We start from the raw sequence: 26,843 nt of genomic DNA on the forward strand, positions 1-26,843 counted from the left end.
ACTGCATGATATAGGTCTTTGGATGATTCTCATGCTATATCTCAGACTGCTCTGCAGCATTTCTGGTCTACTGCTTTCCTACATAGACAGGAAACTTTTTTTTTTGCATTTCTAAATTTTGAACTTTTACTATTTCATTTTAAAGAGCTGTCACCTTTGGTGATGTGCTATATAAATTTTATATTGAATATTAAAAGATCCTAACATATGCAACCTCTACTTGCCAAAATTATTTAACATTTTCAGGGAAAATTAATTTGGGCAGGGTGAAAAAATTGTGAGGCAATTCAGGTTTTCCACTGATGTTATTAGAGGATAAACATACACAAATATACCTACATATAGACACACAGAGAGTTTTTTATGCTTCTTTACATGACAGTTAAAAATTTAAGCTATTTCAGTATTGGTCAAGGACCACTTGAAGACCATTTGGATTAATTGATACAAAAATAAACTAGAATTCACACAGATCTGGCTACCCTACTTATAATGACACTAGTAGGAGACAAATTAGTTTACATTCAACAAACCAAGGCTTTGTTGAATGTAAACCGTTTACAGAAAAAAACAGGGGTATGAACAAGTGAAACAGAAGCCTGAACTGTAACTCTCAGCGGTGCTGCTCTGCCCTCTGCAGACTAGACCGCACAATCACATATTAACCCAGATCACGTACTTCTAAAACACATCTAACTCAACAGAGAATGAAGTTATCAAAGTGAATGAAACACACATAAACATCACTGTGACACTGCAAGTCCTAAATAAGTTAGGAGTACTCCTGAGGAAGTGGCTGGTTTCTGAGCATCCTCACTGTGTCCACACTGCCAATTAAGTTGAGGAAACAATTACTGCCCAAATAGCACCCATTCCTGGAATCTGAATTCAGAATGAGGTACAGGAAGTATTTATGTTTGTTGCTCTAATGTAAGCCACACGACATTTCTGGATGGTGGAGAAACAAGTTCCAACTTCCATGTACAGAGCAACTCCTCCTTGGTACTAAGAAGAGTTTCCTAGAGCAAGACCCAGGGCACGTGCAGCACAGCAAATGCATGACTGATACACCAGGCTACCAGCACCCCATTCTGCAAGCTGCTTAGCTATATGCCACCCTGCACAGCACCTGTCTCCACCTTTCATCCTTGGTAAACATCCAAGAAATGTGGCAAATACATTCACCTTTATGAACTCTCTATATTCATGTGCTCATCATGTGTTAGCTGGTAAAGAATGCTAAAGCTTCTTTAATTCTTCCCTATTTGCTGCATCCCCACCGGTGTGAGAAAACACACAACAGTACTTACTGCTTCTTATGAACTGGACAGTGCTTTTGAACTAAGGACATGTCATAACCCTTCTGACAGAAACCATAGTTTTTATGAGGCTTCTCTTGGATAGGAACAGTGCACTAGAATTCACACAACACACAATTCAGATTAGTTCCAACTTTTCGTTTTATTAAGTAAGTGCTGACATTTGAAAAACTTTCTCAAAGCAAACATGCCAAACCCCAGGCATCAGATATGGACCTCACAAATGAGCAGCACCTGGTGTCCCTTTACTCCACCTGCCTGCAGTTATCAGGTGTTACACCACAGTGTCATATCTTTTGAAAACAGAGCCTGGCAGGAAGAAAAATTTGCATATGCAGCTCCTGACATAACACTTCTTGTATTGTATGACTACCACATGTGCTGGTTACATGACCCAAAGACTCACATGTCAGGAAACAAGAGAAGTGGCAGTCTTTCAGCAAGTGGCAGCATTTGTAGAATATCTTCAGTACAAAACTAAAATAGGTGTTTGGACAAAAAAAACCCCTTATTTGATATAATACAGTGCAGAGCTTGCAATATGTAATGTTATTATGCTTCTGTAAGTTAACTTTAATGGCAGGTTGCTTCTTAATAATGACTCTTCTGAGCTATATTCACCCTCCATAGTTTGCAGTTAAAGCAAGTGAAAAATAAGTCAGAGCAGCATGTTAAAATCTGATGGAATCTCATTTTGTCATTCTTCATTGCTTTTGCTTTTTTGAGGGGTCTGTTGCAGACTGATAGGACAGGCTAGGAAATTTCCAAGCGTATCAGTAAGCAAAATAAAAGTCTTAAATTTTCACCTTGCCCATTTCACAAATGGAAATGGTATTATTATTCCAAAGCAAAAACCTGGAGGAAAACAGTGGTCATGTTTATACTTAGCAACACTGTTCTCCAGTACTTCCAGTCACAACAGCTGAATTGCATTCTTAAAAAGAATTCTTTACATATTCTTAAACAGAATTCTCTACATAATCCCTGCTATCTCAGATAACTGACACAGAAATATCACTTAGGGTCTGGGTTACATCTTGAGAACCTTGTACAATCTGACAATGCCTTCATCAAATGAACACTTAAGCTCTAATTTTACCTTTCTTTACATTCTTTTCATCCAAGGACTTTGGAGTGGTTTGTAACATGTAACTGAAGAAAACAAAGGAAAGGAAATAAAATCTTAATACTGCTCCTCCTTCCAACAAAATAATTGTACCTAATGACGCAGCAATTATTCTCAAATCTAGAAATATGATAAATTCTGAAAACCTGTACCAGAAGTACTATTCTGTACCTGTTTACAACCTCCCTTGGACAAAAGGCTGTCATATCCCACCACTCTGACCAAGGCCAGAAACAAGCTAATTACACTTGAATAAACCCGATTATTTCAGGAGAATGTTCAGAGTACAGGAGAAATGCTCCCTTTCCTAGTCACGCAAGACTTTATCTCATGAACTGAGATGGGAATTAGGATTTTGCCCATCTCTGGCTCACAGGTTGCAAGCCCAGCTTGTTTCTACACTGTGACACAAATTCCAGTACAATTCTAGCCAAAAGACACCCTGTGGAGCTACTTGGTCATGCGTTTCAAATAGCCTTGGAACAGAAAAGCCAAGGCAGTGCAGCTCTTTTTGAAATGCATTCTTTGAGAAGAATGGCAAGTAGATTTCTTCTTCCCCAGAGAAGCTTGTTACCTACCTCTGGGTTCTTCTCTTATTCTTAGCACTGATGTTCTCTAGGCATGAAAAGTCGCTTGGGCACACCTGAAGAACACTCAGGAACACTCACTGTGCACAGCCCAGACCAGGGCTACATCTTCACAAAGGACACAAAGGCAAGCAGAGTTCTTTTAGGAGCTGACTGAGCAGTAGTCAACTGGTCTCTGGTCCTGAAACTGCAGTTTTGGACTCTAGCAGTTGAAACTTCAGCCTGAAGTATTAAATTCACTGAAAGCAATACGTGACCCTAAATATGTCTATACCATCATGCGAAGTAGTACTCTCCAAAGCCAGCTCACCTTTGACTCTACAGCAAGGCTGCATGGGCACTGGAAGGAGCAGTCTGGAGCACTGAAGAAGCACTGCTAGACTTCCCAGGCACACTGCTGGGCCTCTGCAGGTTCTAAAACAAGCACTCATGGGAGGACAAGGTAAGCACGGTGCAGAGTGCATGATGCCTCTGATCACTACTGAGATCTGCTCTTTCAGAGGGCGACACACACAGGAATCACGTCTGTAAGACCACACAATTGTTTTGGGAAAGCTCAGACACAGAACAAATGTACAGATTAGAACCATGAGCAAAACTTCAGAGAAAGGGAAATGGCTCTGTAATGATAGAATTCACCAAAGTAAGTAATTCTGAATTTATCTGTACAGATACACATACTGCACAGCAAAACTAATGACAGATTTTCCATATTGAGACACTTTTCAATGTAGTAAATGACAGGACTGGTTATTCTTTCCTCCCTCTCCCCCTGCATAAAACTCAAATCTACCTTCGGTGTTATTTATACATAATGAAAAGGAAAAGCTAATGAACTGTAGTGACTGACTGTAAGCAACTTGCCAAGTAACAATGTTACTGAGGGAAGGGAATGTGTTGAAACAGGACAGTTGCACTTTCTGAATACAAGATTTTTTCTAAAGAGAAGCTGAAGTGAAAGGTAAGTGAAACTGAAAAAAAATCTGAATTTGAACATCAGTGGGGATATATATTTTCTCACTCTTAAAAGCTTGAGCCTTTTTCCCTTGAAAATACTGATAAAAGAGTAACATACCCTTCAGAATCACTTTAAAATTGCATATTTAAAAACTGCACATTTAATAATTGCACAATAATTTTTTAATCTCTTGTGCAGTGAGGGCTGAAAAGAAGTTAAAGAAATTCATTGTGGTAGAAGTCCTCAGTCAGCAGAAAGTGCTCTGAAGAAAGCAGTAGGAACTGGATGAAAATGTTCAACATCTGCAATTTTGGCTACTGGTGGGTAAAAGTAAGTAAAATTTTGGGGTGTGCTGAAACCTTTAAGATGAGAGCTGATCCCATAGTAATTTTTAAAGAGATAAACAACCACTTTCTCATTTAGAACTATAAGCAAAGCAGCAGAGCAGGATTCACTTCTGTGCAGAAAGTCATATGCTTGCGTGTCGTGGTTGTTTCCCAACCCACCATTTTGAGTCCAGGATCCTGCAGACACGGGAAATAATGCTCTCTGCTAGATGTGAAGAAGACTCTCAACATACTTTGCCATGCCCAAGTCTGTTATTTCCTCTTATTTTCTTTACTGAGTATGAACTTTAACCTCATTTAGCTTCCGGAAAGCCTCCAAGTTGGTTATTTCTCCTAATAATTAAACTCCCCACACTGCTTACAAGACAGTTAATTTAAAAAAAAATATTTTCAGGTTCAAATATGGGTGTTATAATCTATTTCTGGATCTAAGTATTCAATTTTCCATCTGTTCTCAAAAAACTGCATAGGAAACAAATTGATTTTAAGAGCCATTTGCACACAAGTGGGTATCCCACAAAAGAAGATTTCATTCTCCATGTTTACCACAAACCCACCGAAGCTGCTGCTCTGTTTGGAGGTCAGTTAATTCATCAATGGATCTCCAGCTGCACTGACAAGCATATGCACGTGCTCCTTTCTTCTTTATCATCTTTGCTCGTAGTTTACTGAGCTCAGGCATGTTATTCCTGCCAAAGAAGTGAATTCATTTTAGGATCATGCTGGGTTGTTTTGGTTTTTTTTTTTTTTTTTTTTTTTTTTAAAGAAAAAATATTCATGAGGCCATTTCAAATCAGAAGACATCTTGACAATTCTGACTACCACTGTCATGGATTAATTTAGGGATATATTTGAATTCTGTTTTGAACACTCCTTTCCTGAGTGCAGTTTCAGTGTGTAGTTTTTGTGCTCTCACATAAAGTACAAAGTGATGTCTTTGTAAACAATGTTACCTGTTATGTTTCCAGTCAGTCTCCAGAGACAGAATTGTGAAGTAAACCAAGCAGAGATAATTCTTGTGTTAAAAAATTACACAAAAATGTATTTATCTTACCAAATTTACTGTAAAAATTGCTATGCACAATGGGAAAAATTACATACTTAAATTTTTCATCAGGAACTGTTACACATGTTGATTGTTAAAGTGACTGAAATGAAATGGCTGTAAGAGGGTAGACTGTACATCAACACAGAAATAATTCCTGTGCAGCCATCAACCATAACAAAAAACGTGCATGCTATGACAAGAACAAGTTCTTTCCAAAATACTAAGTGAAAATGTAGCATTTTAACTATCTGTGCTCTCATGACCTCCTCCTGGCCACTGAATTGCTCAAAAGCAACATTAAAAAGCTCATTTAAATAAAGAAAACTCAAAACAAGTATCAAGGGAAGAATTTTTAGCAAAAGAGATCAGACACCTATTGATGGAAGGAAAATGTTTAACCTTAAAGTTTGCTTTCTAAAATTCAGGTTTATCAAACTTAACAGCTAAATATTTTGCTAAAGATTACAGATTTTAATAAATGTTACAGGTATTTGATACTAATGCCGCTCATATGGTTTTTTTATTCCCTTTTATTTCATTTCTTAATTTCAATTAATTTCTGAGAAGTGAAACAATTTTGACTTTGGGTAAATAAAAGAATCCCAATTTTGTTTAAACTTTTTCCACTACCAAATTAATCTTAAGAGACTAGTGCAGCATGGTATTTTTAAAACTGCTTTAAATAATGGGAAAAATAATGGTATTCAATAAAAAATACTGATTTTGAGACTGGAAGAAAAATATAGGAATAACCAAAGATGTAACACAGGAAAAATCATGGAAAAGGAGCCAATATCTCCATTAATGTTTTTTCTCTGACTGTCACATCCCTGTCCAAGCAGATACTCTGAACACATCCACCTCTACCATCAGTTAATTGGCACAAACAAAGACTGTACTAAAATAAGAGGAACCAAAATTTGATGTCTATTAGAAATGTGCCTACTACACTATCTTTCACTTGGCATTAACTTTAGAAAAACTGGAAATAGGAACTCCTTACTTTTAAGTCTTCAAAAACTATTAAAAGAATTAAAGACATCACAATATAAGCAGAAAACAAAAATCCCACCTCTCCATTGAACCAAACCTTGCTTCAAGAAAGAAATTTGTTAAGAAATAAAGCTATTTGATTTTCACTGAACATGACAGCACACCTGATAGTGGAAAAAAACATATGCCTTTAAACCATCACAGACTGTATGAGTGAAGGTGAGGTGCAAAGCACATGCTGAACAGTCTGTATTCATGTTGTAGATACCCTGCACTGGTTGGCAGAATCCAACCCATCACATGGATTACCTGCTTATTTCAGCAATAAGATGGCCTTTTCCTCCATGAAACTTGAATTATTTTTAAAAGCAGAGGGAGAGTCATGGAAGAAGAGATAGAAACGGATGAAAACAGATTTTGGGAGACATTACTTCCCCCTCCCCACAGACTGTCCCACTTGATCCCAAACAGGTAGCATGAATGCTTTTTAGGTGACACAGAAATGCTCAGGGCTTTTCATCTTTCCCATTCTTATTGAGCTCCAAAGCACAGTAGCACAACACTAATACCCACCCCAGACACACCTGAAAAAAAGATAATCACAGGACTGATCCCAGACGTAGTCATTGAAAAGTGACACACGGAAGTCACAAGCAGTACAACGTAGCTGATCACACGTTCTGGACAAAGAAGAATAATCAGAGAAGCTGACTGAAACAATATACATACATCATAAATGGGTCAAAGTACAACACTCATTCAGAAACTCTAGAAGCAATGTCACTTAATGCCTTTACATCTCTGGCATGTTCAGATGTATGGTATGTGATTTAATTATATGTTCATGTATTATTTTTACAGGTTCCTATCCTCACTGAACACATAAAATAAATTGATATTCACTTGATATAATCTCCTTAGTCTTCCTCACTGATACAACACATGTGTTGAGTGCACAATTACTACAAAAAATGCCACATGGAAATGCAGTAATGTTCTAAAGGATGTTGTGGATAAATCATCTAAGTATCTCTTCTGCTAAATTCAGCTGCAATTGCAAAATACTCTGACCATTTTCAGTCCAGGTTCTGGGAGATTTCAACCAACCCAGTGACTTAAATCACATACTTGGCATCACATACAAAGATCAAGAGAGGCAGAGAAAAATAATGCAGCAGCAATTTCCTTAACTACTTGTTACTGATTTTTGGTTTCATGTCTCATTTCCAAGGATCTTCCACCATTTCAAACAAGCAAAAGGTCAGATGGTCAACAACAGAGGACTAGAAGGGACCAGTTGATTTCAAGTGCAGTTACAGGCAGCCACTTCCTCAGATGACTGTAAGGCTGTCCTGCCCAGTTCAAATGCAGAATTTTGTACCACCACAGAAACACAGCTGTGAATAAAAATAATGCTAAATCAAGTAGCACATATTTTTTCAGGTTTCCTACCTTTTTGAAATATTTGTTCCTATCCCAGATGGTGAAAGGCTTCCACCCAAGTACACTGGACAGCATCTAAATGGATTCATTAAAAAATATTAAATTAGAGCAAAACAGGTTGGAGAAAGAAGTATAACATTTATCCTAGTTTAACAGCATGGTATTTAAAAAATAATTAAATATAGGCAAGGCATCCAAATGATTGTAAACTACAGAATTTTAAAATTTTCATTATCAAAGCGTTCAAAGAAAAGCTCTATGAAAAACACTCTCCATGCCAAATATACAAGAATCTACATGTTGCAGCATTTGATAAATGTATGTGTCCATAAGGCAAAGGAAGATGTTCAATAGCTTAAATAATAAATTTATAATAAATTATTTTGACCACATGGAAACACATTAACAATTCTTTGAAATTACCAATTTATCTTTGTTTTTTCTTTAAAAAGACTATCTCTCTTCTTGGTGTCTTTCTTAAGAAATGTCAACACAGATTAAACAGCAGCAGTATTATCAGCCTGATAAGAAATTATAATCAAGCAATGTTCAACAAGCCAGAATGTTTTTCACCTACCTTTTCCCATGTGCCTGTACAACACCACTATTTCTTTCAGGTGTGAGATTTGCAGAATTAGACTGCAATTTCTGTTTAAAAACAACCAAAGAATAAAATGCAACATTACCACAAAGTAGAATATTCTGTTTTACTTAGTAAGCAGAAACCAGAAAATCCCAGTCACAGAAGAAGGGGACTAAGACTTTGGGAATTTTCCTGTTCAAGTTTCTGAGGCTCTGAGGTAACAGGTAAGCAAGGAACAAAGCTTCTCTTCCCATAGTGAATTTCCAGCTCTGGCTGAAGGAATTCCAAACCACATGATTACTTAGACTTTACAATCAAGACCTCCTTTTACTAATTTTGCTTTTAAAACCGCTTATAATTTGGAACCTTCTTCCTTGATGTTTTTAGCTTTTGTTTTATTAAAACCCATCAAAAAATTAGATTATTAAAAAAAATAGAGTCTTTGAAAGGTTTCTTGTTTGCTGTACACAGAAGAGTTTATTTGAATTCTCAAATATGAACACTCTAGATCCTAAACGGGAAGTTCTAGAGATATAAAATGTTACATTATGCAAATTTACTGGCATAATTCTCTCTCCTTCAGATGTATAGAAGCGTTTTTTGTAGGTTCAGATTTAGCCATCCTGTAAAAAATTAAAGACAAACAAAACAAAAAAAATGTCACTTGTGAAAATAAGGAAATCTGCAGGAGGTTATGAAGTATAAGTAACACCATTTTCTACTGCTAATGCCCAAATGAGTATCTATTTTCAATGCCTTTTATCATTGTAATTGTCTTGAGAATGTAAATTTGCAGCTTTATCTCCATCTCCTGCTGTGAAGCAAGAAGACATTTGCTGATACAAAACGGGGAGCAGTGGTTGATGTATCAGATGACTGAGCTGCTATCTAAGAGGGGCCTCAAATGACTTCCAGAAATGGGGTGAGAAGAATCTCTTCAAGTTCAGCTAAGGTGAAATGCAAACTCCCACCCCAGGGGAGGAATAATCCTTATGCACAGAACACCATGTGGGCTGACCAGCCAGAAAGCAGCTTTGCAGGGAGGGCTGTGGAAAATTCAGTAGATAACAAGTTGACCATGAACCAGCAACATGCCCTTGCAGCACAGAGGGCCAACAGTATCTTGGGATACATTAGGAGGGATGTTGCCAGGAATGTCCAGGGAGGTGATCCTTCCTCTCTACTCAGCACTGATGAGACAGAATCAAAGAACACATTGATAATATCCCCCTGGAACCTTCTCCATATTGAACAGTCCCAGCTCTCTCATCTGCCCCTCATATGACAGGCATTTCAGTCTCTTAACCATCTCCATGGGCCTTTGCGGGATGTTCTTCAGCAGCTCCATCTCCCTCTTGTACTTGAGAGACTAGAACAGGTCTATGACCTCACAGACATGTCTGGAGCACTATGTCCAGTACAAAAGAGGCATGAATGTAATGGAGTGGGCCCAGGAAAGGACCATGAAGATAATGAAGGACTTAGACCATCTGACATCCAGGTATCAGCTAAGAGAGTTGGAATTGTTTAGCCTGGAAAAACCATAGTTAGGAGGACCTTATGAAGGTATGTCAGGGACAGATAAAGAAGACGTAGCCAGACTCCTCTCAGTGGGATCACTGACAGGAGAGGCAGTGGGTGCAAACTAAAGTACAAGAATTTCCACTCAAATGTACAAAAAATCTTTACAACTTGTGAGTGCGGTCAAACACTGGACCAGGCTACTTAGAGAGGCTGCAGACTACATTCTCAGGGATAACTGAAAGCCATTTGGACAGTCCTGGGCAACTGGCTCTAGACAGTCCTGCTTAAGAAAGTGGTTGGACCAGATGATCTCCAGAAGTCCCTCCTCCAGCTGTGACCATTCTGTGGTTCTGAGCATTGACACTATGCTCTGTTTTGAACTAGCATTTCCTCTAATTGCCTGTTATTGCCTAGGTAAGAACATCTCTGTACATCTCTCCTGCTCCTCACTACAGGATTACTGCATTTTCCTTTCTGCTTTTTTTTCCAAGTTTATTCTACAGCCTGTTTTCATTCATGTTTTGCTTTAAAAGTTTCAGCTTATGGTGCTTTTACTTCCATTGTTGAACCTGACTTGTTCTGAATTTCTCCAAACCCCTGCTCACCGGAGGTGTTTTGGCAAAGCTGCTGTCACTACAGATTTCATCAATAATGTCATCTAGATCTTCTTCACTGCTGCCAGCACTCAGTAACACTTTAGCAGATCTGAAAAACAAATAAATCAGCCTTCAATTTTGTAGCAAGACTACAGCAATTCTAAGAAGTGTGAATTTAAAAATGTAAACAGTTACAGCCTTTTCCCCCTAATATTTTTGTAGTATCTCAGATAAGCCACCCAAATCATGACTGAGCAGATGTAAACTGCAGGGTAACACCTTTCAGTCACTGTTGCGTTGTCCCATCATAGGTCTTATTTTCGCTTGTTTCTTTTATTTCCAACCACTCCCAAGTGTGAATAAAACTATGACAATATAACCCCTGCTACACTTACTGGGCAATTAACTGGACAACCCTGATTTTTCACATTTAGCTTCAGAAGCAGGAAGGAGATAAGGTCAGAGGAAGGTCTCTACTCAAGCTACACAACTGCAGGGGTCCTGAAGAGGATTCCTGCAGAACTGCATGAATTTAGAAAGATCACCTGCACTTTGCTTTTATTCAAGTAACACTCAAGTCTGCTGTTTGCTAGCTCTTTGTCAACGAGGCCTGTAGTACTGCTGCATTAACCAATCAAGAACAAATCTACTCCTGAGAAAGAAGAAAATGGTATCAATTTTTTTTTTCAAGATTGTAATTAGGTTGACTAAAATTAATGCTCATCTAACCATTATGCAAACAATGTGGAAGTCCAGTAATTTGGTCAAATGTGGTGGTCTTCCTGGTCTTGCATTAGTCATTGGATTCTTCAAGATCCTTTCCTGAGACTTTGAAATATGTGTTGGATAGGCACTCAGCAGCTCACCTGTGGAAACATCTGACCAAGCCTCTCTGGTCCACAGAGCTTCCAAAGGGAGTCTGAGATGCCTGTCAGGGACTGGATGGAAACCTCAGGGACAGGATGGAAACCTCATGTTTGGGATGGAAGCTTGAGGGCAGGCTGAGATGTCAGACATCAAATGCTTAGCAGTACCGTAAGCAATGACCCTGCCAGGACCAAACCTGCAAAATCACCCTTTTGAAAATTGTGGAATTTGAGGCAGATAACCTCAAAGTGTAGCATGTAGGTTAAGTGCTTACTGTAGTGGATATGGTTAATAAAGTATGAACAGAAAAAAAAAAACTGGAAGTAAAAGCATGAAGCTGTGTCAGGGGAGGTTCAGGCTGGGTATCTGGAAAAGGTTCTTCACCCAGAGGGTGGCTGGGCACTGGAACAGCTCCCCAGGGAAGTCACAGCACCAGCCTGACAGAGCCCAAGAAGGGTTCGGACAATGCTGTCAGACACACGCTGTGACTCTTGGGGTGTCCTGGGCAGGGCCAGGAGCTGGGCTTCAATGACCCTTGTGCATTCCCTCCAGTGCAGAATATCCTGTAATTTCAGTGAAATGACTAAAGCATCGAGAGAATAAAAACTTTGATAATGTTATTGCTGAACTTTTTCCTGCTCTAAATCGCGAGATTCATAGATATTTGAGGTCAGTTATATGCAGAGAGGTAATATAATAAAGTCAGTAAGAGAGCCAAGTGATCTCAACCCCAACTCAGAGGCAAATCAGCGCAGCTTTTAACGCCATATTTAATCCAAGGCTGCGGTACACGCAGGAGACAAAGACTGTCTGAAATAACTAAATTCGCTGGCACACGGTTTGGGTCTTTCAAAAACAAGGGCTGCAGGTGACACTCGCCGACCGTCGGCCCGGTTCCGGCCCCAGAGCCCGCGAGTTTTGGGTTCCCGAGCGGTCCGGCCGGGGAGGCGGGGACGCTGCGCGCACCCAGGCGGGCCTCGCTCGGCGGGGAGCGCTCTGCTCTGTGAGGGACCGCGGCGGGACCGCTGACCTGCCCCGGGCCGCCGCGGGCCCCTCCTCGCCGCCGTGCCGGTGCCACAGCCGCCTCTCCACCTCATCCAGCAGCCCATCCAGGTCGTCCGCCATCTTGCCGCCCCGCGGTTGCCAAGGCGGCCCCGGCAGGGGCGGGGTCTGCCCGCCCGCCCTGCCGCGGCGGGGGCGGCCCCGGGGCGGCTCTGGGGCTCCGGCGGGGCTCGGGTCGCGGCTGCGGCCCCGCTGCGCCGCTCGCGGGCTTCGGCAGCCAGCAGCGGGGAGGAGAAGAAAAAAGGAAAACGCAAAGCCACGGGATGGCGGCCGTAGTCGGCAGGATTCGAACCTGCGCGGGGAGACCCCAATGGATTTCTAGTCCATCGCCTTAACCACTCGGCCACGACTACGCATGTTACAGGAGGCCTCCCCACCTTCCCATGGCGACTTACCCGAGAAGGGGCGTGCTTTGGCACTCGGGTGCGTCATTCTCTCAGTGAAAGGTCTGAAACAGAGGTTAAACTTAATGCGTCTGTCATACAGTCCACCGGGCTGGATATTGGTTTGTTTAGAGCAAATCAAACGGTTAGGCTTTGCTAAGTCCCGCGGGAGAACTCTGTTTTTGTTTTTTTAGGTGTTTTTTTTTTTTTTTTTGTTTTTTTTTTTTTTTTTTGTTTTTTTTTTTTTTTTTGGCATAGATTGTTCCTAACAGTTGTGGAGACAGCGGCCTCGGTCCCCTTAAAACAAGGAACACTCCCCAGCTGGCATCCCCAGTAGCGTCCTGGAAGTCGGGGCAGGCATTTTTGAGGAAAGCCCCATAAAGGCAGCTCTCGCCTATGGCCCTGATAATAAATCCACACAAGCGTGGCAGGTGTCAGTCACCAGCCTTCAAGGCCAGCTCCACCTTCCCTCTCGTCAGAGCCACACTGGAGGTGACATGTCCCAAGGTGCGCACAGTGCCCAGAGTGTCACTGAATGCTCTATATTTTTTTAGAAGTGTAAGGAAGCAATTTAGAGAGAGAGGTCCTGTTAAGCTGAACAGCATTGCCATCTCCTTAGGTCAGCTGAGCCAGAAAGCACAGTGCTTGTATCCTCCCGTTGCCAAGATGCCTCAAAATTTCTCAGCCTGTGATGAGATGGGTCTGCTGTCCATAAGACAACAAGGTACTTTACAATTCTCTATGTATTTCAATTAATGAGTTGCAAGCCCTGTCTGAATTCCCTCATACTTAAGCTTTTATTTAATTGTTCCATTTTCCTCCCCACATATCTCAGGTCACTGTTAATACCCCCACCCAATCCATGGCGGTGCTGCTGGGGGAGATGTGTTGGGTAGAAGAGTTGTGAGCCTTTGCTTGGTTGATGTGATGGAAGAAACCAAATAGCATTGATGCTGCTCCAGCTCTTTTAAGTGGTCCCTTGGCCAGGCCTCTGTGTCATGTAGGTAAATTCAATCCAGAAGAAGAGGATTTTTGGGTGGAATTTTTACATTCATCTCTTGCAGCTGTGGAGAGTTTAAACTAATCACAATTCTCCCAGTATGCTATCATCTCTGTAATTTGAAAAAGGATCAGGAGCCCACAGGCTTGGAAAATCTTGAAGAAACTCTTGTCCTGAAATACATCATCACATGTGAAAAAGACCACTTGCTGCATCATCTTAAAGGAGCTTAAGAATGCCAAAAACCAGTATCATTCTGGCATTCTTTCAAATGGCCTTAGAAATCTGAGTACATTCTCTTTTGACTGCAAAACAGATTCTTTCCTTTTCCATCAATCCTGTGGCTGTCAGTGTGTCTGTTGCAAGGTGCCAAAAATGTATGGAGTGTCTATGGGATGACGGTGCCAAAATCAGGGGTGCCTCGAGGCCTTCTCCCATGAACTTGTTGCAGCATTTGCTCAGTTGGAAAGCATTTGAAACCAAAAAGGAAAAAAAAAAAGAAAAAAGGCACAGACCTTTAAAAATTGTTCAAGATTGGCTTTGTGCAGATTACTGCCTGCTGTTTAGATCCTTGTTGTTCAAAACTTCTGAAAGGCCTGATGCAATCAAATAGACTTACTGGTCAGATTGATTCCAGACTAGTCCCTGGAATCACACAGAGGTGAATCTGACATACTGGGCCTTCAGCTAAGCTGTGGCGAGAAGAAAGGAGTTGAGGTCATGCCCTGAATTTTGTCCTCTCTTACAGAATCAGTGAAGGTGGCTTGCTCAAATCATGTCTCCTACTGACTGGGTGCAAATAGAAAGGTTAGTGATTGCTGAGGGCTGGAGAAGTACAGAATGTCTCTCTCTCTTTTTTATTTTTTTATTTTTAATTTTTTTTATACTATCTTAATATATTTTTAGGAAGAGGGGACAGAAGGCTGGAAGCCTGGACACCCAGGCTGTTCCGTGTGGAAGCCATAATGTTCTCTAATCCTCAAGCTACTGAAAGCTTTCTCAGTGATGCTATAAAACTGGATTTTGCCACAACAGTGATAAAGACAAAAAAAAAAATTCTAGGGCGGGATGTTTATTTCCATCTTCTATTTTCTCTGGCAACCAAAGTGACCCTAAATTGAGGCTGACCAAAACTGTTCTCAGCCCTCTTCTCTGAACAATGAACCCTCAGGGGCTCAGGTAATGATAAGAGGTCAGCAGAACCAGGTAACAACAAAGTCGTTTCTTAGTGCTACCCATTGCCAGACAAGAGGGAAATGATTGCAGGGAGGACTCTTCTTGATATGGTGACAGCATGTTGCAGGCCTTTCTGCCTTCCAATCTCTTGCCCCAGAAGTTGGGATGGAGGTAATGCAGTGAGTGCCTCTCCCCAAGGTGTTCTGCTGCCTCCAGCATATGTAGAGCTGTACAACTCATTGCTCCCAGTTACAGGATATTACTCTAACCCTGTTTCTTATCACAATCCACTATAACATTATTTTGAGTGAAACTCCTTCTTTCTTACTAGTAGTACAGTGCATCAACATGAGAAAATTCATGGCTAAATCTAGATTTTTGGCCATATATTTACTAGCAAACATGCCTGTGAATGAAATTTTTCTACTAAAGATACCAGATTGGGAGACAACTTATTGGGAGACAACTTACTGAAAGACCTTTTGGCAGCAAAATGAACAGTGTGTGCAAGATTCCTCATATAACACTGGTTTGTGATGTTGAGAGACAGCCTTGGATCAAAGGACAGTTTAAGCTGGAGGCTATCCCAGTCCTGGACTTCACTGTCAATCCTTCCATTGAAGGTGCCAGCTTAGAGGGTAGATTTTCAGTTCAGTTTGCTGGCACAGCTGCCTTACCCATGAGGGGCATGAGGACTGGAAAAACTTCCAGTTTCTTCCAACCTTCCTCTCAATAATTTCAAGGTTAGAATATGTGAGCAGCCACCACCTGTTGTCTGGGCTACACAATTCTCTTGTAAAGGAAACTGTTCCTGAGAAAAACAGGTAGGTGTCCAGAATGACAATCTTAGCCATTGCTGTGAGGGGTCAACTTACTTTTGGATGTTTGTAAACATACATGCTCATTTTCAAATGAATGTGACCTAGTGCTTACCAAGAGAAGCAGAAGATTTTTCAGGACAGTATACAAAACACAAAAATACTTGTCTGGGGGCCTTTTAATGAACATGGCATAATCCTCAAAGCTTCTTATAACCATGACATTTTGATCTCCATGAGGGCATAACAAACACTGGAAAGTGGTTTCTGGAAAAAAACTGTCAGCTTGTAAGGCTGTGTAACAAGGAGGTCACACTTCCAAATCAATGATAATTATGTGCAACTTCAAATAAAAATGGTGTTGCCAGGCACTGTGCAGCTTTACTGCACCTGCATTCTCTGGCACCAAGGGTGTCAGGCCCTGTAAAGTGGAGCAGAGGGACGCACATGGTGATAAAGCAGGTCAGTGCAGAGAACATATCACAAGGTAAAAATGTTTCCATTTAACAGATAGAAATAATAAGTAGTAGTAAATATCAGATAATTGGCCTGCCAGGAGGGACCTAGGCTATGAGAACGTGAGTAGGAAGGAGAAAGCATTAATCACAGAGGACTGGGGACTACTGTGGAAAAATTCTTCCTGCTTGCTGCCCATTGCACAGCTGTGGTGAGAGACAAACATCATGTAAAACCAGCCTAGCTGAGGGAGCTGAGACCAAAGCAAAGTTAGTGTTCCATCACCCTTGCCAAGGCTGGAAAATATTTTTCAGGGATGATTCTCCAGAAGAATTGTGAACTAGGAGAAACTATGCCATTAGCCTCAGGGGCATGGTGTGAGTGTGCACGTGGAGATGAAGGTGCTGTTTGTGTGAACTCCACACTAATATCCTGCTCCTCAGTGGGGCAGGTTCAGATTTTTCTTCCTGAGGCCCCGGGATCTCTGTATCTCAGATAGACAGATGTGGCAGGGCTGGCATTATCACACATCAGGTTCCAGACACACTCCTTTATTTCACTGCATAGCAGTGCTCTTTGTTTCACTGCATAGATTCCTTTTCTCAGTACAAGAACCCTGGTCAGTGAAAATATTTGTTAGGCAGAATCCTACTTGTGCAACATGAATGCCATTTGCATGTGTGATTTTGTACAGGCTTTTACAGTTAAAAGACTTAAAAGAATGGCAAGAAGAACAAAGAATTTTTCAGATGAAAGACTTTTTCTTCATAAAACCTCCCTCTAGAGCTCAAATGCTAAAAAGAGATCTTCATGTCTGTGAGTAATGAGGTTTTCATTTGGATGTGAAATAAACAGGTTTTTTTCCAGTGCAATTTTCAAAAGGAAGAATGTTCAAGGGCAAATTGAAAATTAAAAGCTAGGACTTCATTGATTGCATCAGGGTCAGGATTTCATACAGAAGGTGAAAATCCAGTCCATCTCATTGCAAATATCTGTTCCTTGCTGGAGGATGGGAACTGGTAACTCTCCTTCCAGCTCCAGGCTGTATCTCCCAGCAGAGGGCATTGCAGAATGACATTACTGTTTTTCAGAAATCTGGCAGAAGGTAAACTGAACTTCAGGAGGTTGTTTGGCCAGTCTAAAATAAATTTTCATGACCTCCACTGGAAGAGTAGATCATCAGTTGTTTAAAACCAAAAGGGGCTGCTAGAAAACTGTAGCTGGAAAATAAAAGGAATTTTTCCTTGCACTACAAAAAACCCTAATGCCTGAAAGAGAAAGCAGATGGGAGAAAGCAAATGCAAGAAAGCATTGGTTTCTCAGTTTCTCCGTCACACAATTTATTTTTATTTTTTAGGTGACCCTGTAGGCTGAATTGCAAAGACTTGTTTCAGGTTCAGATCCTCTTGATATTCTGTAAAAAATAATAAACTGTTTCCTATAAAAAATAAATGCAGAATTAAAGTGATAATGATGTGAACAACAAGGAGAAGAGAGAAAAAGTTCAACATTTGCAGTAGATGTGGATAGCAGGCATAATTTAAAATAATGGAGGTAAGGAGATTTTTCAAAAGACTGTTGTGTACTGTGTATCAAACCAAGAAGCTGCACCCTGAGCAGTTCATAGCCATCAATGCAGGCTTCTCTCTTCCCTCCTATCGTCCCTGAGCCCTTGACACATCAGGAACACATTCAGGGGCAGACAGAGCAGTACCAATCATGCAGACAGGTATTTTGACCCTGTCTCCACATTCTCGCTGTTTCTGTCATGTAACAGTTGTGCCAATCCACCTTCTGGAGGAAGTGTGCATGGATTTAATGCAAATGAGCAAGTTGACTCTGTAACACAGGCATTCTGTTAAGTCTTAGTCTACAGGCAGTGTTCAGTCCAGCTCATTGTGTGGTCACCCAGCAAAGTGAGTGGGCACATACCTTGGCAGAGAAGAGTAAGGGACCAAGGGCAGGAGAGAGGCTGAAAAATGTGTGGAGCCACAGTGTGTTCTCTTGTTTAGCATTTGTTCTTTGGCAGGTCACAAGAGGATTCAGTGTGTTTGAAAATAGTCATTGTAGTTTTACAGGTGGAGAAACGGAGTCACCCAGATGATTGTAGCCTGCCCAGACTCATTAGATAAAATCAGGATAGAAGTACTAAGAGCACTCCCAGCTCTCATGTTGATAAAGTCTCAGCTTTGCTGTACACTCACTGAGCTGCACCATGTCTATATGCTATGGTGAGAAACACTTCCAAGTCAAAGGAGTCCAGGTGGGCAAGAGGTAAAGAGCAAATTCTACCACCTTGATCCTTGATAACATTCTCATTCAGGTTACTTTACAGTGTTAAAACTAATGGGACTTGAACAGAGAAAAGGTCCTGAATCTGAATTTCAGTGAGTGATATTGAGGGAGTGATTGGGGTATTTTATACATACTCTAAAAATGCCTAACAGGCATTCAGCTCTGCAGCACTTGAAAGGACTGTAACCTTTTCTACAGTTTAACAACACATTTCTCCATAAAACTAACTTGAGAGAAATTCTCTGCATTCCCACACTGAACACTTAGCAGTCTTTTCAAACTTATGTTATTGCAATAAATATAGCTTATAACCATAAAATTAAGGTTATGTAGACTTGTAACTTTTTATTTTATGCTAGCTCTGTGGGCCACTAGCAATTTCTACAGAGGTTACTGTCCTGAAGTCTGCAATGAATTACATGAGTAATCTAAGAAGAAACAAAACTCATAAGAGTAAGAAGAAACAGAAAACAACCCTCACTCTTTAAAAAGACATTGGATGTTTAAGGGGAAAAGGGCAAACAAAAGCAACTTCTCATGCTTTACCACTTCAATTTAAGGTAGTTCTTTGTGCTGTACAGGGAACTTGGTAGTATACATAGCTGTGATTGCACTCATGAGCTGTTTAATGGCTATGGAATTACTCAAATAAGTGTGATAGGTCTTAAAAATAAAAGCAGTGTTTTCTTGGAGTGCTATCAATAAGATTCTGACAACCTGTGCCAAGTTAAGATCTGATGAGCAAAATTTAGGTGATTTTTTGCTGTGATCTACTAAATAAAATTTGTTTCCATCTAGCCGCATCCTTGCAATTTATGTAACAGATTGATTGTGAAGTTACAGAATCTCTGGTTTCTACAGAAAATGGGCTCTGCTTTTATTATGTGGTTTTACAGTGCCTAGAAAACCTTTGGCTTTCCAGTAATGTAACTGTAAACTAAAATCTTAAAAAGATAGTTAGCTTTTCTTTTTCCAGTAGTGACTGTAGACTGACTATAGAGTCAAGGTACCTCAGCTTTTGAGTTCCTGAACAGAAGTTCTTTAAAGACTGCTGCTTTTAAGAAAATAGGTGATCAGAAATTTTTGGAAATTATCCCTCTCTATGGCAGATTTGTTACCTCCCACTACTTCTGTTGTCTTGAAAATTTTGAAGGCCATGAACCACCTAATGAACAGCCTTGTTTTTCAAGATGGCTCCGTTTATTGTAAATCTGTGATTACAAGCATTTGGACATTGGAAATTGGATGCATCTTTAGTGTCTCAGGCCCTTAGCTAAAAGAAATACAGCCACAGCAGGAGGGGGCTAAGGAAAGGAGCAATTAATTTAGTTTTCCAATGTATTGCAGCAACACGGGTGTCATAATTCAAAAGCCTTTGGAACAGTCTTCTTAATTTCCTCCTATCCAATTCCCTCAACTTCTTGTCTTGGTCTGGCTTTTGTTCACTTCATGCAGGCTGCCAGACCAACCCAAGGCTGCCTGAATGCAACCAGTTGGTCCCTGACGCAATCCCAAGTGGTGACCTGTGATGCTGACCTCAAGATTTGCCAGGTGGAAAAGGACCCACTTGGTTTTAAAGTGCTGGCTCTGTTTTGTGAAGAACTGGCAAAGTATGTTTTTCTTTTTACTTTTATAGCTTGTTCCAAAGTCCATGGAGGATACACAGCTGGCTGGCAGTACCACAACTAATTCCATGGCTGTAGGGTCTTAAAGAGCCTCTGGTGGTGATGCTCAAAAGCAACGCACAGGAGTAATGTGCACTATGTAATGTGTGCTGCCTACAGACCTTCATGCTCTCCACAAATGCACAACATTAGTGAAGTGTTTAATTAATCTGTGATGAAAGTAAAGCAGATGTTTCTTTAGATAGCAACTTCTAAGTGCTCCTGATCTGTGTCCATTCTGCTTTTACCCCCCTGCTCCTTGCTCTCTGTGTCTAATGCTACTGAAAGTGAATGACAATTCCAAACCTGTTTTAGAGTTTGGAAATTGCTTGTGTCTGGGAGAGAGAAAGCTGTTCTTTTGAAACTCTTTAAATAAATATTCAGGTTCCAAATGAATTAGTATTTTTCTCTTGTTCAGTTGTGTATTGATGATAGTTCTATTTTCTCTAGGGTATCTATTTTTATGGCCTTTCTTTTTCCTTCTTGATGTTTGTGGCTTTGCAAGTAGTCTGGAAAAGTCTGCAGGACAAAAAAGAATACAAATTTACTGAATTTCATCTAAATCATAACCCAGAAAAGCAGCAAGTAGAGAAATAAATAGTAATAATCCTTTTGGAACTAATCTCATGTCTCTCTTCTGATTAAGGGGAATTGCAAATGCAATACATATCTCTGTAGTAGCAATTCCAAGGACAATTGTATGAAACATGGCAACTAGACAGGTCTCCCAAATGCTTGCTGGTAGTTAGGATGAGGTAGTTTGTATTTTCTTGTTGTTTTATGAAGTCACCCACACAGTCTTTACACAATTGCTGCCTGTGTGCACTGACGTGAATTATCTTACTGTGACCATTACATATCTCATCACCTTCAGTCAGCTAAATGTCAGCATGTCTTAATAACAAAAAAAATCCAGATGTCTGCAGCTGAGGTTCACACTTCAGTTTAGTTAGTTTAGTTTATATCTCCAAATGGGAAAGATCTACTTCATGTTCTTAGAGGAACAGGACAGCCCCAGCTCTCAGGCAAGATCCCTAAAACCTCAAAGGAACACATCAGAGAATTGTTTCTTTCACAGGTTGTGTTTGTCTCTTCTTTTGTGACTCCCCATTCCCAAAACCTAAAGATTAGTGCTTTTACTGAAAGTGTGAAAAATCCATGCTCAGTTCCCTCCCCTGCTCAAAAAAAAAAAAAAAAAGTCCAGAACTATTTTTACCACCCATTTTGGGAAAATGATTTTTCTCATTTTTGAAGAGGTGTTCTCAGTTCCTCTTATGGGTGCAGAAAAAAACCACAATACTCAGTGGCTACCATTTAATGCTTTTTAGTTGTTACATGAGTGAAATTGCCTTTGATGTGTTCTTAGGGACTTCTCCAGTGTGTTTCCAGAGTATTTAGAGTGATATTTTTTTTTTCATTGAAGAATTAATGGATAGGAAAACATCTCTGCCAGCCTTAGAGCAGAGAACGAGTACCACTTTTCCAGGTGAGTTTCCCAGCAGGATACACAGCCATATTTATGTGATTTTCACCTGAGAGCTGGAGTTGTATCTTGTGGTTAGGGTAGGGAGCTTGAGCCTTTCAGGTAGAGAAGGGAACTACTCAAGTGCACCATCCAGTAGGCTTCTGCATAAGACTGATGGTAGAATCACTGCACTACAGCTTTTTAAACACCATAATCTCTAGCTCATTCCTGAAAGGGCTTCAAGAGTTACTCTGGAGCTCTTGACCTCAAGCAAAAGTTTGTTCTGCAGCATAAGGAAAGGAGCTTCAGCTGTGGGGTGGAAGGAGGATGCTAACACACTACTGTTGCCCATGTTTCATGTTAGCTAACTCTAGATTTATGTCCACTTGGTGCTGAGGCTATTGGGCCCCATTCCTGGGATTTCTGACTCAAACTCCACATGTGGGGAGGGGCTGGTTTCTATTTCACCACCAATAATTCAGGCAGTGTGGCTCTTGACATTCAGTCCTTTCTTCTTTATCAGAACTACACAGTTGACTCGTGGTGTGCATGTTGGTTGCTCAAGACTAGAGTTCAGCTATGCAGCTGTTCATGTCTTTCTCAATGAGTTGGGATTATTGAATCTCTTTTCTTTCTACCATTTATCTGGGCAATACACCTGGGAGGAGATCCAGCTCCATAGTATTTTTATTTGTAGGTAATCCAAGTTTTAAATATTAGTTATGTGCAAGGCATAACCAGGTACTCATTTGATAGGTACTACCTAAGTCTACCCTGAAACAGACATTCATCTTCTTCAATTTTTCTAGTTGTCTCTGGCGCAGTGTATTGTTATGGACAAATTCAATTGGGGAGGCTAATTATAGATAAATCAATTAACAAGAATTTATTAAGCAAGCAGTATTAAGCAAAAGAACAACGCTGGGCAGCTGGGGAATCTCTGCTCTGCCACGGCGCACCTTCCCCCTTTGACCTTTTTGTTTTTATAGTCCCTGTTTTTTTCTGGTTGACGTATTTTGTCTCAATGCACTCTGCACCTGTGCAATTGGTTTCTAGTGGGTTTTTTTTTCTGCCCTTGGTGGTCATAGGAATGAAGGCTCCTCATCTTCCTTGCAGATTGTCCTTGGCCTAAAAGTTAACTTGTATGTAATTAGTTACACAGTCTTCTATGCTAGTTGCATTCCCTACTCATTCAAATTCTTACCTCCTTCAGCACTTGTTTTGATGAACAAAGCCCTTTTTATTTATTTCATGTATGATAGAAATCTTGACTGGAATTGGCAATGGGATAAACAAATGCAGCATAGTCCATGACTGAGGTGAAGAATGGCGTTAGCTCATTCCCTTAATCAAGTATTTTTAGCTGCAGCTCCTCTGTGTGTATCACATGATAGGCAGTGGTCATTTGTTTGGTGCTTTGGCAAAAAAAAAAGAGGGGTGGAGAAGAGGGAGGGACAGGGAAGGAACAGAGTGGTGGAGGCCAACAGATACTTTGATGAGGGGAAATACATTCATAAAGTAGTGGTGGAGGAACCTGGGCTTGACTGGTGCCTGCTGACTTCACCACAGGCTACATTTATCCAAAAATCAAGGAGGGAGGTGAGAGGGGAGTTTCCTCTAATAGGAAACCTGAGATGATTTGCTTTTTGTTGGACACCAATGTGTGAGCAGTTGTCTGTGTGTACTACCCAAGCATGAATCTCCTGTATGAAGAGAGGTTGTTAATATACTTTCAAGTTTGCTTCTGTTATTTATTTTTACAAATGTCCATGGTATGTCCATGATGGGAGAACCAAGACTAGACAATGAAAGCTGAGCTGCAAATGCAAAGTCTTCCTATGAATGTAAAATGGAGTTTTATAAAATCATGTGTTTTATAATCTTTATGAATTGTGACTGGTTTCCAGACTGAAAAAAAAATTACAGTATCTGCAAAACTGCACCTGCAGCAAGGCTGTATAGTGCTGATGAAAAATGTATATAATGGATTATTACCGTTTTGGTTTTTTTGGTGTTTGTTTTATTTTGGTTTTTTTTTAGGTCATGGATTTTCCATTATTTATGGTAATTCCTTTAGGACAGCTCTGGAGTCTTGAGTGTTAAATGTGTTCATGTGCTCTGGGGTACCTGCATGCAATTTAAATGGAAAAGAAGATAAGTGTTTGAGAAGATTGAGCTCTACAGCCACTGGAAATTGGAAGGAGTGAAATTTTTACAGCTAGATGTCACAGTTAAATCTTAATTACAATCATACTGTTATAAATCCACTGTAACTCCACGGGGAGCTTAACAAGGTCCTGACCACACTGCTGCTGAATTAAACAGCTTGTGCCTAGCATGTTGCAAGCCACTCGTTGGAGGAAATAGCCTTTGGTGGAAGTAGGCAAGTCCAGACAAGTTTACAGGCAGTATCTCGATTGTCTTTTATAGTACTGTTTTCTGGTGCCCTTCTGGAGTTCCTCATAACCAGGAAAGCTTAATAAAAAGATGTAGTGCATCTTTAGAAAATGAAGATCTAAGAGAAAAATGTCATTAATGAAAATACTGAACAAACATGATACTAAGATTAAAAAATGTCATTAGTCACGTTGCTGGCTCTAAGTAGTGTTTGTAATGACCCTTGGAAAAAAAATAGAGTATTTCTGAAGACATTGCAGGAACAAGTAAATAGAACATTTCATAGGTTATGTTTTCTCCTTTGTGTGCATATAGTCAAGGAAGAATATACCACATAGGAAAATTAGTGTGCCTAACATATTTCACATCACGGCTATCCCTGCCGTGCTTTCCATAGTTAGTTTAAAATTGTGTTCCATGGACCTACAGTATTTTCTTTGATTTGCTGCCAATATTTGCTTAAGCAAATTGAAGAGCTCATACTATACTAGGGTAGAAAGAATGATAAATTGCAAAAATGCTGTAAATGTTAAAGCCACAATTTTAAGCAGAAATCTGAAGAAATTGCTCTCGTGGCTGATAACTTTAACAGATTGAAATGAAAACATGCGATCACATAATACAGTAAGTGAAAGCTTGTGATAGAGAATACAGGTTAAAAATGTTTGCTACATCTAAAGAGAGTTTAAAGTATTTTTTTACCTGGTTCCCTGAATCACAGTTCATTAGTGTTCAAAACAAAGGCTTTGATTCCTAGAAAAAGTTTACCAGATATTGTGTTCAAATGTTGGGAACTTAGATGCTAAAATCTCCCCTTTAAAAAGTGCTTGCAGTTCCATTGTTGACTTCAGGATAGAATTTCGTCCATTTTAGTTCATTTAGTCTATTTTCTTCTTAACAAATTTGTGTTGCTTTTGTTTATTTCTGCATGTGTGGGGAAAAGCATTGCAGCAACTCTGTTTTCACACCCATGAGGCACACAAAACAGAGCAGAGCTGAATCCTGACTTGGTACACTAGTTTTGTTGAACTGCAAATAGAGGTTTAGTTACAAGTTTTACAGTTTCTGGGAATCTCTTGAAATGCAAAGAAGGAGATGCATGATCAGTTATTATGAACAGGATGTACTATTTCATGAAGTATAACAATCAAAATAATAGAAAAGTGGCATGTATTCTGTCTCTGATTTATACTTGCAGAAACATACCATGTATTTATACTAGTTAATCTGAAGATATGTATGCTACTTAGATCACATTAAAGTCAGATAAATACTGTACAAAAATATTTTAAAATTCTAATTTCTAGAAAAGAAGGAACTCAGTGAGATACAGAACTAATAAAGTCTCATATTTCATTGCCTTGTTACTTTTAGGTGGAACCTTGGATATTTGACTGGAAGCTGTCATTTCAATTAGACGAGGTTCTCAGATCTTTTAATGATTTCCCTTAATATGGAGATACCAAATTACTTTTATTGAAAGGCTATTAATAGAAAATAGGCCTCATCACAGACACTTATTATATATTTGTACAAAATTTTGTAAGAAATACATGTTTGGAACAGACAACAGTAGAAAAGCAGGCATAATGAAATGTCTTTTATTTTGCTTCTCTCCATAAACTTTCCAGTGATTTGAGAATTAGGTAATATTGTCACCAGGTGGGGAAAAACCAAGTACAGCTCTTGAAGAATAAATAGCATAGGAAAGAACTGAAGGGAATCATTTGAGAACATCCAAACAGCTGAAATATGTTCACTGACACTGTTATTTGAACAGTTGTGAATAACAACCAGATTAATTGAAGTCAAAGTTTCTCCATAATAATTCAGAAAGAGAACAAAAGGCTTAGTCTACTAAATAAAACATTTGCTATGAAAAGCTTACCCAGCTCTAGTTCATATATTGTGAAAGGATGTTGACTTAAGATATGCTTTATTACCAAACTCAGATAAGGATACAGGGAAATGCTGTCTGAGGATTTCATTAAAGGAGCTATGGACTAGGAGATCTAAGAGTGGTCAGTAGTTGAAATGAAGGTATTTTACAACTTTATGACTAGAGTAATAAGCAAAGCATGTATCCATTGGAACTTGGGGGAGGAGGTAGACAGAGAAAAAGAAACGTATGACAGAGTGCCAAAAGATAAAACATCTTTTGGCAAGCTTATTTTGACTTTTTTAAAATTGGAACAATGGACTACTAGGGACAGTCGCTCCTTTCCACCATTATGCAATGACTTCCACTCCATTTTCCATTGTTAGCCCTCTGTGTCAGTAGATACAGATCAGCTCTGGGTTTTAAATGGCCCTGGCACATTATGAGATCTTACCTGATTCAAGTCCGTGAGTTTCCTCAAAGCAGAGTGTGAGTTTTCCTGTTTCTGCAGTGTGCTGTGCTATTCCTCCTGCCACAGACAAATGCATGTGGCTTTACTGTGATAACACTCTCAAGGTTATGTTGACCTTAACCAGTGAGTCAAGCAGATAATATCCTTGTGGAAAGGGAGGACTAAGTGAGGCTGGACAAGTCCTCTCTCAGGTTTCCTGAGAGATTACAAAGAATAATGCTCTCACATACACACAAATAAGAATATGCAGTTGGAGGGAGTGTTCATCACTGCTGTGTTAATTTCTGATGGAAGACTTGCAGGACAACTTGCAGGACATTAGAGTCACTGCAGCTTGCATCCAAGCCCAAGTCAATGAATTACAGTGCATTCTCTGCTAAGTAGG

At 40.0% G+C, this 26,843-nt stretch overlaps 1 protein-coding gene, 1 long non-coding RNA gene and 1 other non-coding gene across 5 annotated transcripts; 1 reads left to right on the plus strand and 2 right to left on the minus strand.

The window, feature by feature from the left end:
* Window positions 1-1,442: 1,442 nt before the first annotated feature.
* CFAP418 (cilia and flagella associated protein 418) lies at window positions 1,443-12,536 on the minus strand. 3 transcript variants are annotated; one of them, XM_021543239.3, is made up of 7 exons: window positions 12,422-12,536; window positions 10,534-10,633; window positions 8,399-8,469; window positions 7,831-7,896; window positions 6,963-7,058; window positions 4,895-5,026; window positions 1,443-3,557 (listed from the first exon to the last, which is right to left on the minus strand). In XM_021543239.3, exons 1-7 carry the CDS (start codon window positions 12,514-12,516, stop codon window positions 3,269-3,271), a joined length of 849 nt encoding a protein of 282 aa, XP_021398914.1. In that variant the 5' UTR covers window positions 12,517-12,536; the 3' UTR covers window positions 1,443-3,268. The 3 variants fall into 3 exon arrangements, with proteins under 3 accessions (XP_021398914.1, XP_085428487.1, XP_031359910.1); XM_085572361.1 differs by lacking the exon at window positions 6,963-7,058; XM_031504050.3 differs by having other exon boundaries at window positions 1,443-5,026.
* Window positions 12,455-24,296, plus strand: LOC146768434 (uncharacterized). The gene is made up of 2 exons (XR_014953007.1): window positions 12,455-12,876; window positions 13,456-24,296. It is a non-coding gene; the product is annotated as an uncharacterized LOC146768434 (long non-coding RNA).
* TRNAS-AGA (transfer RNA serine (anticodon AGA)) lies at window positions 12,725-12,806 on the minus strand. Its single transcript has one exon. It is a non-coding gene; the product is annotated as a tRNA-Ser (tRNA).
* Window positions 24,297-26,843: the final 2,547 nt, after the last annotated feature.

The sequence above is a fragment of the Lonchura striata genome, chromosome 2 (genome assembly GCF_050655825.1).
Source record: "Lonchura striata isolate lonStrDom1 chromosome 2, ASM5065582v1, whole genome shotgun sequence".
Classification (NCBI taxonomy): domain Eukaryota; kingdom Metazoa; phylum Chordata; class Aves; order Passeriformes; family Estrildidae; genus Lonchura; species Lonchura striata.